This window comes from Aquarana catesbeiana, linkage group LG12 (assembly GCF_042186555.1).
Source record: "Aquarana catesbeiana isolate 2022-GZ linkage group LG12, ASM4218655v1, whole genome shotgun sequence".
Lineage (NCBI taxonomy): Eukaryota > Metazoa > Chordata > Amphibia > Anura > Ranidae > Aquarana > Aquarana catesbeiana.
In genome coordinates, this window is record NC_133335.1 from 184,926,587 (window position 1) to 184,940,230 (window position 13,644).

At 48.0% G+C, this 13,644-nt stretch overlaps 1 protein-coding gene across 2 annotated transcripts in view; it reads left to right on the forward strand.

Annotated features, from left to right (window-relative positions):
* The first annotated feature begins 2,532 nt into the window (after nt 1–2,532).
* The window catches only part of SLC35H1 (solute carrier family 35 member H1), a 43,544-nt gene continuing 32,432 nt past the window's right edge, over nt 2,533–13,644 (forward strand). Inside the window, exons 1-3 of one of the 2 annotated variants that reach the window (XM_073606299.1) lie at nt 2,533–2,623; nt 2,924–2,998; nt 10,178–10,346. In XM_073606299.1, the coding sequence (XP_073462400.1) occupies nt 10,233–10,346 (114 nt within the window). In that variant the 5' untranslated portion in view covers nt 2,533–2,623; nt 2,924–2,998; nt 10,178–10,232. The remainder of the gene's footprint in view (nt 2,624–2,923; nt 2,999–10,177; nt 10,347–13,644) is intronic. The other variant, XM_073606301.1, reaches the window with a different exon arrangement.

Genomic DNA, 13,644 nt, shown 5'->3' on the forward strand with positions numbered 1-13,644 from the left:
CCCATGTGTGCAAACTAGTGCTCCATTTTTTGGGAGAGGGCAGCAAACCTCCGTTCGGTCGATCGATCAAACCCCCCACCCCACCCCCCGATCGGGGAAGAAACCCACCCCTCCCTCGCTTGCCCGTCCACCCACCAGCCACGCACTTACCCCATCCAGGTCGTGGGCAGCTTCGGCGGCTTCCCCCTGCTTCTGCTCCCGGCCATTACAGTCGCTTCCCCTCTTGGCCAATCGGGTCTTAAGACCTGCTTCCTGATTGGCTGGGAGGAGAAGCAGGAAGACAATAGGAAATTCCACCGCGGAGTTCCACCCATTTAAAGGTCAGCAGCTACAAAGAGTGTAGCTGCTGACTTAATAATCAGACACTCATCTGTCGCACAGTCCAGCAATGCAGGTGCAGGAAGCCCCGCTCCTCTCCCCCTCCTCTCTGAGGTGCCGGCATCCTAACTGTGGGCGCCTGGCTGGGGCTTCACAGCCTGGCACATACTGCGCATTCGTGAGCCGTGCTGTGCGATGTGAATAGCCGGGCAATCTTCTGGTACCTGTGACGTGATTGCAGGGAGGGGGGAGAGGTGATCTTCCTTCCGCCGCCAGGGAAGGAAGTGGGAGCTGGGTGCCTGTAAAAACAGGGTACCCGCTCCCCCCCCAAAAAAATGACATGGCAAATGTGGCATGTCAGGGGGTCACCAACACTTAAAACGGAAGTTCCATTTTTGGGTGGAACTCTGCTTTAATTCGCCATTGTCACACAAGTGGATGGGATCAGGCGCAGTGCTCTGCGCCCTGAGCCCACCTTTTTTGAAGCCAATTAGAGCCTCAAAAAAAAAAAAAAAAAAAACCCATTGAAATCCATGCGTCCGGTGCCCTGCAAGATCAGGTGCTGGGGCATGGATTAGGGGGGCAGCTAAGCTTGATGCACTTTGTGAATGGCCTGGCGGCTGGGGAAGGAGGAGGGGGCCGAGCTTCCAGCTGAGTTTGCCGCGGCGGACTCACTCAGAAGTGGGAGTGGGTACCTGTCAAAACCAGGTACCCGATCCCCCCAAAAGGTGGCAAATGTGGCAGCGGAGAGGGGGGGGAGTGGATGCAGACAAGCAGAGCTTACGCTTTTGGGTGGAGCTCCGCTTTATGTACACCTGTGTGAACAAGGCTTAAGGCTGGGTTAACACTATTGCGAGTTGGATTTCTCCGCATCCAATTTGCATAGCAGGAGATTGTGACCAGCTCTCTGGTCACAATCCCTTTCTCGGCCGCTAGCGGGGGGTAAAACCGCCCCGCTAGCGGCCGAATACCGACGGTAAAGCACCGCTTACAATATCGGCGCTTTACTGCCGACGCCACCCCCGCCCCAGTGTAAAAGGGCCCTATGAGCCCTTTCACACTGGGGCCGCCCGTGCGTTAGCGGTACAGCACCACTCGTTTAGCGACGATTTTCGGGCACTAGCGGGGTGCTTTTAAACCGGAGTTCCGACAAAAAAAAGATTAAAAGTCAGCGGCTACAAATACTGCAGCTGCTGACTTTTAATAATCGGACACTTGCCTGTCCCAGGGTCCAGCGATGCAGGGGAACGAAGCCCCGGTTGTCTCCCCCTCCTCTCTGCGGCGCCGGCATTGTCACTGAGGGCGTCCGGCTGTGGCTTCACAGCCATGCACGCGCTGCCCATGCGCGCTGACTGGCCGGGCAATCATCAGAGGGAGGGGGGAGAGGTGAACTTACTTCTGGCGCCGCGGAGCCCCGGGAGGAAGTGGGAGCTGGAATCCTCTAAAAAGAGGGTTTCCGCTCCCCCCCCCAAAAAAATTACATGCCAAATGTGGCATGTGAGGGGGTCATCTTCCCTTAAAGCGGAAGTTCCATTTTTGGGTGGAACTCCGCTTTAACTCCAAAGAAGGGGTTAAAAATGCCCGTGTTGCAGCGTTCAGAAGCGCTGCCCATTCATTCAAATAGGCGAGGGCATTTTAAACCGCCCCAAAGATGCTGCTTGCAGGACTTTTTCTAACGTCCCGCAAGTGCACTGCCCCAGTGTGAAAGCACTCGGGCTTTCACATTCGGGTGGCATGGGAGGCAATTTTCAGGCGCTATTTCTAGCGCTAAAACACCTGAAAACTGCCTCAGTGTGAAAGGGGTCTAAGTTGTACTTCAACCAGTGCGATAAGCTAAAAGATAGGTAAAAAGTTTAGCTCAAAATAAGCAAGTTTGGTTTAAATAGTCTATTTTCTCATATAAATCTCTATATCAGTACTGTAAGGGGGGCATATGATGAATCATGAGGGACTTGGTTCCAAAATAGGGACAGTCCCTTCAAATTAAGGACTGTTGTAAGCCTTAAAGTGGTGTACCTCAGGACTCCTCCCTAGAAACATGGGGCATTTGACAACCCTGTTCTACTTTTAATAGCTGACAGGTAATATTAAACTTTACATTGGACATTTATCTTCGTGTAAGGCAAAACATTACTGGCGAACTGCACACAGAACAGCCAGTCAGTGTAATAACTTGGAATGAGATTTATCACATGCCACCACCAAGATGGCGGCGGGAGGAGGACGTTCGTATGTGAGGCAGAGAACCCCTCCCAGCATGCTGTGCGCGGTGAGCCACGTCTTGTTGAAGATCTGAGTAGAGGAGGTACAGGGGTCTGTTAGGGTACAATGGGAGGACACTTGGAGGATAGTTGTAGTTCGGTGAGGTCGGTGTACACGGACATATTACTAGGTGTGAGGAGACGTGTCCCAGAACCTCTCCCATCTGTTGCACACACCTTGCAGTGCTCACAGCAGTCTCAAAGTGCAGCCTGTGACTACATGCGGGTCATTGTGTACAAATCCCCGGCTCTGTACAGTAATAAACAAGAGCTTACAGTCCAATAAAGCAGGAGGGGTGAGAGTGCATTGATCAATGTATTACTAATCTGTGTGATCTGTGCAGGTGACAGGCTGAAGGACTGGGCAGATGTTGGAGGACACATGTCTCCCTGTGGTGACACCTCTGGACACATTGTGGGTAAGTTGTGTGAGTGGTGATGGGTGAGGTACTGATAGTGACCCCTCTGTGATCTCACATCCGCTACAGATGTTTATACCCAGAATAGAAAGATTTCCAAGGTGGTGATCATTCAGAATGGGGCCCTTTATAAACAATAGGGCCACGTTATTGTCTTCAGACTGCTCAGGACCTGATTGTAAGGAAAAATATATATATATATATTGCCCCGGGTTGGTGATCAGTAGAAGTTACAAACAAGTTGGTGATTAGTGGGAGTAATAAACGCTGCAAGCCGGTGATTGGTGGGAGTAATAAACGTTGCAAGCCTGTGATTGGCGGGAATAATAAATGCTGAAAGCCGATGATTGGTAGGAGTAATAAACGTTGCAAGCCGGTGATTGGTGGGAGTAATAAACATTGCAAGCCGGTGATTGGCGGGAGTAATAAACGTTGCAAGCCTGTGATTGGCGGGAATAATAAATGCTGAAAGCCGATGATTGGTAGGAGTAATAAACGTTGCAAGCCGGTGATTGGTGGGAGTAATAAACATTGCAAGCCGGTGATTGGCGGGAGTAATAAACGTTGCAAGCCTGTGATTGGCGGGAATAATAAATGCTGAAAGCCGATGATTGGTAGGAGTCATAAACGTTGCAAGCCGGTGATTGGTGGGAGTAATAAACATTGCAAGCCGGTGATTGGCGGGAGTAATAAACGCTGCAAGCCGATGATTGGCGGGAGTAATAAATGCTGAAAGCCGATGATTGGTAAGAGTAATAAACGCAGCAAGTCGATCATTGGTAGGATTAATAAATGCAGCAAGTCGATGATTGGTAGGATTAATAAACGCAGCAAGTCGATGATTGGTAGGATTAATAAACGCAGCAAGTCGATGATTGGTAGGATTAATAAACGCAGCAAGTCGATGATTGGTAGGATTAATAAACGCAGCAAGTCGATGATTGGTAGGATTAATAAACGCAGCAAGTCGATGATTGGTAGGATTAATAAACGCAGCAAGTCGATGATTGGTAGGATTAATAAACGCAGCAAGTCGATGATTGGTAGGATTAATAAACGCAGCAAGTCGATGATTGGTAGGATTAATAAACGCAGCAAGTCGATGATTGGTAGGATTAATAAACGCAGCAAGTCGATGATTGGTAGGATTAATAAACGCAGCAAGTCAATGATTGGTAGGAGTAATAAATCCTGCAAGTCGATGATTGATGGGAGTAATAAACGCTCCAAGTTGGTGATTGGCGGGAGAAATAAATGCTGTAAGTTCATGATTGGTAGGAGTAATCAATCCTGCAAGTCAGTGATTGGTGGGAATAATAAATGCTGCAAATTATTGATTAGTGGGAATAATAAACGCTACAAGTCGCTGATTAGCAGGAGTTTTAAATGCTCCAAGTCACTGATTTATGGGAGTAATAAGCACTGTAAGTCCATGGTTGGTGGGAGTAATCAATCCTGCAAATCAATGATTAGTGGGAATAATAAACACTGCAAGTCGGTGATTAGTAGGAGTAATACATTTTGCAGGGTTGGTGGCTAGCAGAGATGAGCTCAGCCATCCTCTGAGCTCCTCTCTTATTTTTACTCCAATGAGCTGTGGGTGGGGTCATTCCCATCCTGTAGCTCACGTAATCAAAGAGGCTTGGGAGCAGGAAGCGGTCGGATGCAATCTCTAAACACATTTGGAAGCATGGAATACTTTTCTATGCCTGAATGCACATTTAGGCGTTCAACAGTGTCTGGGTGCATTCCGTCTGGCTGCAGATACATAAACGAGAAATATGTGCATCCTGAGACCCTTTGACCTGGTTTATGCAGCTGAATGCATGTAAAAACAGAGACATTTCACATAGGAGAACTTGATCTGGGAAATAAAAGGTCTGTTTATTCTTCCCAGATCAATTTCTCCTGCGTTCAAATAAAACAAATACAGAATGACATTACACTCTGCAGAGCCCAGTGAGGAGAGCTCTGGGAGCTGATTGGAGGGAAGAGACACACCCCCTTCACACAGCACACAGGAACAGAACTGATGCTGTCAATCTACTGGAGATCCCTCCCCTGTCACCTTTTTTCTCTTGGTGTCAGGAAAACTTGTCAGAAGTGACTCGTTCTGATAGCAGAGGAACAAAGCAGCAGACAGAAATGACACTTAGTGCTCTTAATTGAGACAAGTACACACTATAGAGGGATATGCTTTGTTCATATTCCATGTCTGAGATTTACAACCACTTTAAGGTAAGATTTATTAATAACCAAAAACCCATTAAAAGAGAAGTTAGGAGGGTTGTTTTTTTTTTTTTTTTTTGGAATCATACTTACCTAGGTGGGTGCTGTATTGGTCCCCTGCCAGTTCTAAGACTGAGAACTGAGTGATCAAACACTACTGATCGCTCAGTTCTTAGTGCTGCATGATCAGAGAGCTAGTAACTGTCAGTCACTGGCTCTCTGCTCTGCCCCCCCCCATGTTCACTGAAGTGCTGGGCTGTGAAGGGTCGGGAGCGGCTGGGTTAGGCCCCATCAGCTCGCTGAGAGGTTGAGCCAGGTGCTGGTCCAGGCATGTCAGTGGATTCTGACTATATAGTTGTGATCTTTCCCCAGCATGGACCTGCTCTTTGATGCTTCAGCCAGCTGTTTGCTGAATCTGGTCACAGTAGTGCAGAACGGGCTGCACTCCTGTAATCTACAGGCAGGCCCGGATTTACTCCCTTTGCCGCCCCAAGGCCGGGTCCTTCAATGCCGCCCCCCACACACACACACACACCACCATTCTCGTCCCCTATCGATGACTGCTACAATAGATCAATTAAAAACATATCTCCACACACGAGAACACTGAAAACAACTGGCTTTAATTGTACTTCAGGGTAAGCGCGCGGGGTAACAATTTTTTGCGGGCAATTTTTCAGGGCAATTGCTGGTGTTAGTGCCTCAATCATCCCCAGCACCATGGTTGGTATGGTGTCAGGATGATTGAAGCACATTATTTCTATCATTACATTGTAATGTAAAATGAAATAGTTCAACTCACCATAATGCAGAATCATTGGGAGCCCTGAGCGTGTCACTTGCCACCATCGCTTGTCACTTGACACTATGCCTGCCACCAGATGGAGATGTCACTTGCCATGCTGCCACCACATGGGGATGTCACTTGCCACACTGCCTGGCTGCCGCCAGATGGAGATGTCACTTGCCACACTGCCTGCCACCAGATAGGGATGTCACTTGCCACACTGCCACCAGATGGAGACGTCACTTGCCACACTGCCACCAGATGTTGATGTCACTTGCCACGCTGCCACCAGATGGGGATGTCACTTGCCACGCTGCCACCAGATGGGGATGTCACTTGCCACGCTGCCACCAGATGGGGATGTCACTTGCCACGCTGCCACCAGATGGAGACGTCACTTGCCACGCTGCCACCAGATGGGGATGTCACTTGCCACGCTGCCACCAGATGGAGACGTCACTTGCCACGCTGCCACCAGATGTTGATGTCACTTGCCACGCTGCCACCAGATGTTGATGTCACTTGCCATGCTGCCACCAGATGGAGACGTCACTTGCCACGCTGCCACCAGATGGGGATGTCACTTGCCACGCTGCCACCAGATGGAGACGTCACTTGCCACGCTGCCACCAGATGGGGATGTCACTTGCCACGCTGCCACCAGATAGGGATGTCACTTGCCACGCTGCCACCAGATGTTGATGTCACTTGCCACGCTGCCACCAGATGTTGATGTCACTTGCCACGCTGCCACCAGATGGAGACGTCACTTGCCACGCTGCCACCAGATGGGGATGTCACTTGCCACGCTGCCACCAGATGGAGACGTCACTTGCCACGCTGCCACCAGATGGGGATGTCACTTGCCACGCTGCCACCAGATAGGGATGTCACTTGCCACGCTGCCACCAGATGTTGATGTCACTTGCCACGCTGCCACCAGATGTTGATGTCACTTGCCACGCTGCCACCAGATGGAGACGTCACTTGCCACGCTGCCACCAGATGGGGACGTCACTTGCCACGCTGCCACCAGATGGAGACGTCACTTGCCACGCTGCCACCAGATGGAGACGTCACTTGCCACGCTGCCACCAGATGTTGATGTCACTTGCCACGCTGCCACCAGATGTTGATGTCACTTGCCACGCTGCCACCAGATGTTGATGTCACTTGCCACGCTGCCACCAGATGGAGACGTCACTTGCCACGCTGCCACCAGATGGGGATGTCACTTGCCACGCTGCCACCAGATGGAGACGTCACTTGCCACGCTGCCACCAGATGGGGATGTCACTTGCCACGCTGCCACCAGATGGGGATGTCACTTGCCACGCTGCCACCAGATGTTGATGTCACTTGCCACACTGCCACCAGATGGAGACATCACTTGCCACACTGCCACCAGATGTTGATGTCACTTGCCACGCTGCCACCAGATGGAGACGTCACTTGCCACGCTGCCACCAGATGGAGACGTCACTTGCCACGCTGCCACCAGATGTTGATGTCACTTGCCACGCTGCCACCAGATGTTGATGTCACTTGCCACGCTGCCACCAGATGTTGATGTCACTTGCCACGCTGCCACCAGATGTTGATGTCACTTGCCACGCTGCCACCAGATGTTGATGTCACTTGCCACGCTGCCACCAGATGTTGATGTCACTTGCCACGCTGCCACCAGATGTTGATGTCACTTGCCACGCTGCCACCAGATGTTGATGTCACTTGCCATGCTGCCTGTCTGCCACCAGATGAAGGAGGGCGGAACAGCGGTGCTGGCAATGAGAGATGTCATCTCTCTCCCCCCGCCGCCGCACCGCTGACATTACTTCTTAATCTTTTTCAAAAATGGCGCCGGGCGGTGAAACTACGCTACTGCGCATGCGCTGCCCGGCCGAGCGCATACGAGTTTTCCCGAGCCCGGCCGCTTCAGAACTGCGCATGCGCAGTAGTGGGCGGCTCGCGGCCATGTTTTCTAAGGGCACCGGTGCCCTTAATCAACTTTAACAAGCAGCCCGAAAGGGGGGGGCGGCCGCGAAGTCGCCGCAGGAGCGGCGCCGCCCCTGCACCACTGCCGCCCCGAGGCCTGGCCTCGGTGGCCTTATGGCAAATCCGGCCCTGTCTACAGGAGAAGAACAGCCAAAACCAGCTTTGGCTGCACTTCTCCTTTTAAACAGTATACAAGAAAAAGTGAACATATATGGACAGTGAAGCAAGGGACAGAATATCTAATAATAAACCTATGATACAATATATACAAAGGAAGAACAACACGCATAAACAGGATAAGTCAGGAGATGAGTGACACAACCAGGAAGACAGAACAGGAAGGGGAGCCAAAATGGGGAAACAGAATCCAGGTACCTCTAACAAGAACAGGATCACAGTTGGAATCTGGGTAGGGGACAAGATCAGGAACAGGGCCATGGCATCAATAACCAGGTATGTGGATCACAGGCTAAATACTGAGGCACCGAGGTAAGCTAGGGAAGGGGTTATATACCTTCCCAGCAGCCAGCAACAGGTGGAGCTTGAATACTGGGATCTGTTGATTACTGTGAGACACCTGCTGGTGGCCATCAAAACTTTGCCCTTCAGCTCTGGGAACCACAGTACCACCAGCAAGTGATCCAGGTGCTGACACCTTCTATCAAGTTGAAGGATGTATAAGGAGGGTTGGGGGAGGAGAGAGGCTAATTTTGGCTTTTGCAGAAGTCCAGATTTGCATATACCATCCGCAGCCACAGTATATTCTATATTGTTTTGACATGTGGTTGTCACAGGTAAGTGTTACTTTGCGTTTTTTATTTTTATCATATGCTCATTTTGAACCATCCAAGTTTGTTTGTTTAAGTTTGTTGCGTTTAAGCTTGCAGGGCAGGTCTTGCAGAGATACATTGTTACATTGTTTTTACATTGTATTAACTAAGTTTCCCTGATCTGTAGATCAAAGGGGTAAAAATCAATAAATCATTTTTACATATAACTGGTACACCAGCACAGGCTGCTGACCAAACTGTATTGCTTAACTGCAGTAGAGGAAAATGTGTCCACTGACCACACTAGCTATGCTGTGATCACCACCTAGGCTGTCTGGAGTTGCCTAGATACAAGACTGGCAAAATGTATACATATTTCCTGTGTCTATATAGCGGGTTTCAAGCGATTTCACTTTTTTTTTTTTTTGATGATCAATGCAATCAAAGTACTTTGCACACGCATTAAAAAAGTTCAGCTTGTGAAAATACTGTCGTCTTTCCCAGAGTTTCTCACCTTTAAGGCTACTTTCACACTGAGGCGTGCTAAATATAGCGCCACGTTACCGTCGTTTTAGCGGCGCTAGCGGAGCGGTTTTAACACCCCGCTAGTGGCCGAAAAAGGGTTAAAACTGCCCGCAAAGCCGCTTTACAGGCGGGTTTGGAGCGCTCCCCCGTTGTTTTCAATGGAAAAGGGCGCTGTAGGAGCGGTAAATACACCGCTCCTACAGCGCTCCAAAGATGCGGATTGCAGGACTTTTTAGACCGCCCTGCAAGCGCACCGCTCCAGTGTTGAACGGCTCTTTCAGGGCGCTTTGCAGGCGCTATTTTTAGCACTTTAGCGCCTGCAAAGCGCCTCAGTGTGAAAGGAGCCTAATTGATCACCATCCTTCTAGGGATCATGATATATTCCATCCAGTTACAAAAAAAAGTAATAATTTCCTATACAGAGACATTTTAGATCCTATTATGCAATTCTTTTCTGTTAAAGGGTTTTTCTGCTTTTGTCTCAAAAGGTGAAAACCTCTTCAGTTGCTTTTCATTTCCAGGCAGACATTGTTCTCCTGGCTGTGTCTCCCTCTGGTTAGCTGTTTGCATGTGAGCTGCTGGGGCATTCACAGCTGTTTGGGGCTGGGTTCACATTATCTTCGCATGCAGCTCACAGCAGGGGTCTGGTGTGTCACCGGTTCAGGTCCGATTTCAGCCCAAATTTTTGGCTGGGTGTGGACCTGAAATGGGCCAAAAGACGCACAGTACTCCTGTGCAAATTCGCACCGGGCCGCAGCAGAGATATGTGAACCAGCTCCATAGAGAGACGGTCAAAATCTCCTGCTATTGCAAATTTTTTCATCTTAGATCATACATTTTTCCTGACATAATCCTGTATTTTATGTTTTATAGGTTCATTTTGCCACTATACATTGTAATGTAACAAAGTATTGGTGCGGCTGACAATATGGGTTTACCTTGCTGGGCCATACTATGGAAAATACTCTTCACGGTGGGGCTGGTCCTTTTTTACTACTGTTTTTCCATCGGGATCACCTTCTACAACAAATGGATGCTCAAGGTGAGGATTATATTTTAATAGAAATATGAAGCAGAACTCCGGGAAAACAGATTGCTTGAAATCTTTAGTTGGGGAAGGTTTGGTTCCCTGCAGGTGCTCATAGTTGTCTAGGACTCCTATGGGGATCCTCAACCTACCCTTGTCATGGAGAAATCTGATTTTCACTGTTGTAACCAGCCTATGTGTTACTTGCATATTCTTATTAAAGTGGATGTAAACCCACTCTTATCATTTCTAAATTACATCCATAGTTCTGATCTATAAGGATATACATGTATCCTTACCTGTCAAATATCTCCCCTTTAGCTGTTTGGAGCCCTGCAACACTCCAGATTCTGTGGGTGGGTCTGTTGTCCAGGGCTCGGTGGATGGAGTCATGATGTCAGTAGACTCCCTGCCCACCTCTACACTCCCCTTGGCCAGGCATCAATATTGCTTACATTGAGCTTCTGCTGGTCTCCTGGATTATGCCCCATGATCACTAACATCCAGTCATAACCCAGGGAAGTCACCACATGACTTCAGCATGCCCAATCATGCTGAGGTGTGGAGCAGCCAATCCTTGCAGAGCTGGAGAAGAAAGGAGGAGGGATGTGAAGTACACAGATTGCCTCTCTCACACTTGTGCATGAGATCAGGAAATCACCTGTCAGTCACAGCAAGGGGGAAGAAACAAACACCTATTTCTCCGTGTGTCTGTTTTTATCTTACTGAAGAAAGATAAGAGGATTCCACAGAGCTGGATTAACTCTTTATGACAAGACTGGGCACAGATGAAATGACATCCTCTGCTGTAACACATATGAGTCTTAATTAAAAAAAAAAAAATGGGGTTTACATCCACTTTAAAGGTCCTTTTCGCGATCAACATGTGCAAGATAAATATTGTATGTGACCTACTACTGTATACTGAAGACCAAAGATGATAGTTTGAATTCCTTTCTAGCCAGGCCCTGTTTTAATTTCATAACTGCACCCACAAATGTATCTCCTGGCTTTAAAAGCTTCTTCACCGCTGTATGTTGCAGAAAAGGTACATCTTTGCTTCCCATACTTGGAACTATACGCAACAACTTGCAGAAATGATATGACCAGTTCTGTAGAGCACAGGCATTCTTTTTATTTCATGGCACTATAGACATAGAGCATGGGTGCTCAACCTGTGGCCCTCCAGCTGCTGCAAAACTACAAGTCCCATGAGGCATTGTAAGGCTGACAGTTACAAGCATGACTCCCAAATGGATGGGACTTGTAGTTCCGCAACAGCTGAAGGGCCACATGTTGAGCACCCATTACATAGAGTATATCCTGAGTGGATTGGGAGATGTAGGCTGGAATGCTACGCATTCATATTAAGAAGATTTCCAGATTTGTGAACACTGTTTAGGGCGCTATGCAGAGATACAGCATTACATTATTGTTACAATGTTATATCTCTGTTCTTTTTATCTGCAGATCAGTGGGATAAAAATCAATAAATATTTTTTTACATAGAACTGGCATACCAATCTGAATCTCCTGATATCAGTTTGCACATCCGCACTAACTCCGGGAGAACGGTTGGCAGAACTCTGAGCTAGTGTTCTACAACTATACACCATGCTATCAGTTAACAATTTAAATATGTTTGGAGGAGGAGAGAGCAGAGTGATGAACTTATTACTTACTTACTTTACTTACTCTTAACACTTATATCCATGTTTACTGGGGTTGCACCTATACTGTTTTTTTATTTTCCGGTGAGTATGAGTACCAATACTTTCGGTCAAGCACTCACCGATACCGAGTACCCATACTTTGTGGTGCGATTTGCATCAATACAAATACACTGCAAAGAAACGCATATGATTTGAACAGGAATGTGGCATGAATCCTGTCCGTATCGCATGCAATTTCTTTCCCCACTTCTCCGGTGTGTGTGTGTGTATAGAAAGGAAATAAAGCGCCATCTAGTGGGTAGTTTACATTTTTTATAACTCATAGTACATATCTGGCCACATGCAAAATCATCTACAGAGGTGTCCCGGTTCACCAATGGCAGCAAATCAGGGCTGCTGGAGGTGCTCACAGGGCTGGAGGAGAAGTTCCAGGAGGTATAAGGCAGAAGTGATACAAGCTTGGGGGGCGGACCGCCTCTACAGTGCCTTGCAAAAGTATTCACCCCCTTGGCATTTTTCGTGTTTGTTCCTCACAACCTGGAGTTAACATGGATTGTTTGAGGATTTGCATCATTTAATTTACAGAACATGCCCACAACTTTTATTTATTTATTTTTTTTTTTTTTATTGTGAAGCAAACAACAAATAGGACAAAGTAACAGAAAAAGTCAATGTGCATAACTATTCACCCCCTAAAGTCAATACTTTGTAGAGCCACCTTTTGCGGCTATCACAGCTCCAAGTCGCTTTGGATAAGTCTCTATGAGCTTGCCACATATTACCACTGGGATTTTTGCCCATTCCTCCTTGCAAAACTGCTCCAGCTCCTTCAAGTTGGATGGTTTGCGCTTGTTAACAGCAAGCTTTAAGTCTGACCACAGATTTTCTATTGGGTTGAGGTCTGGGCTTTGACTAGGCCATTCCAACACATTTACATGTTTCCCCTTAAACCACTCAAATGTTGCTTTAGCAGTGTGTTTGGGGTCATTGTCCTGCTGGAAGGTGAACTTCCGTCCTAGTCTCAAATCACGCACAGAGTGGTACAGGTTTTGCTCAAGAATATCCCTGTATTTATTTATGATGTGATGTGTTGGGTTTGCGCCAGACATAGCGTTTTCTTTGATGGCCAAAAAGTTCAATTTTAGTCTCATCAGACCAGAGCACCTTCCTCCATACATTTGGGGAGTCTCCCACATGCCTTTTCCCACATGTTTTTTTGCTGAAAGTAATGGCTTTCTTCTGGCCACTCTGCCATAAAGCCCAACTCTATGAAGCGTACGGCTTATTGTCGTCCTATGTACAGATACTCCAGTCTCTGCTGTGGAACTCTGCAGCTCCTCCAGGGTTACCTTAGGTCTCTGTGCTGCCTCTCTGATTAATGCCCTCCTTGCCCAGTCCGTGAGTTTTGGTGTGCGGCCCTGTCTTGGCAGGTTTGCTGTTGTGCCATGTTCTTTCCATGTGGTTATGATAGATTTGATGGTGCTCCTAGGGATCATCAAAGATTTGGATTTTTTTTATAACCTAACCTTGACTTGTACTTCTTAACAACATTGTCCCTGACTTGTTTGGAGAGTTCCTTGGTCTTCATGGCAGTGTTTGGTTAGTGGTGCCTCTTGCTTAGGTGTTGCAGCCTCTGGGGC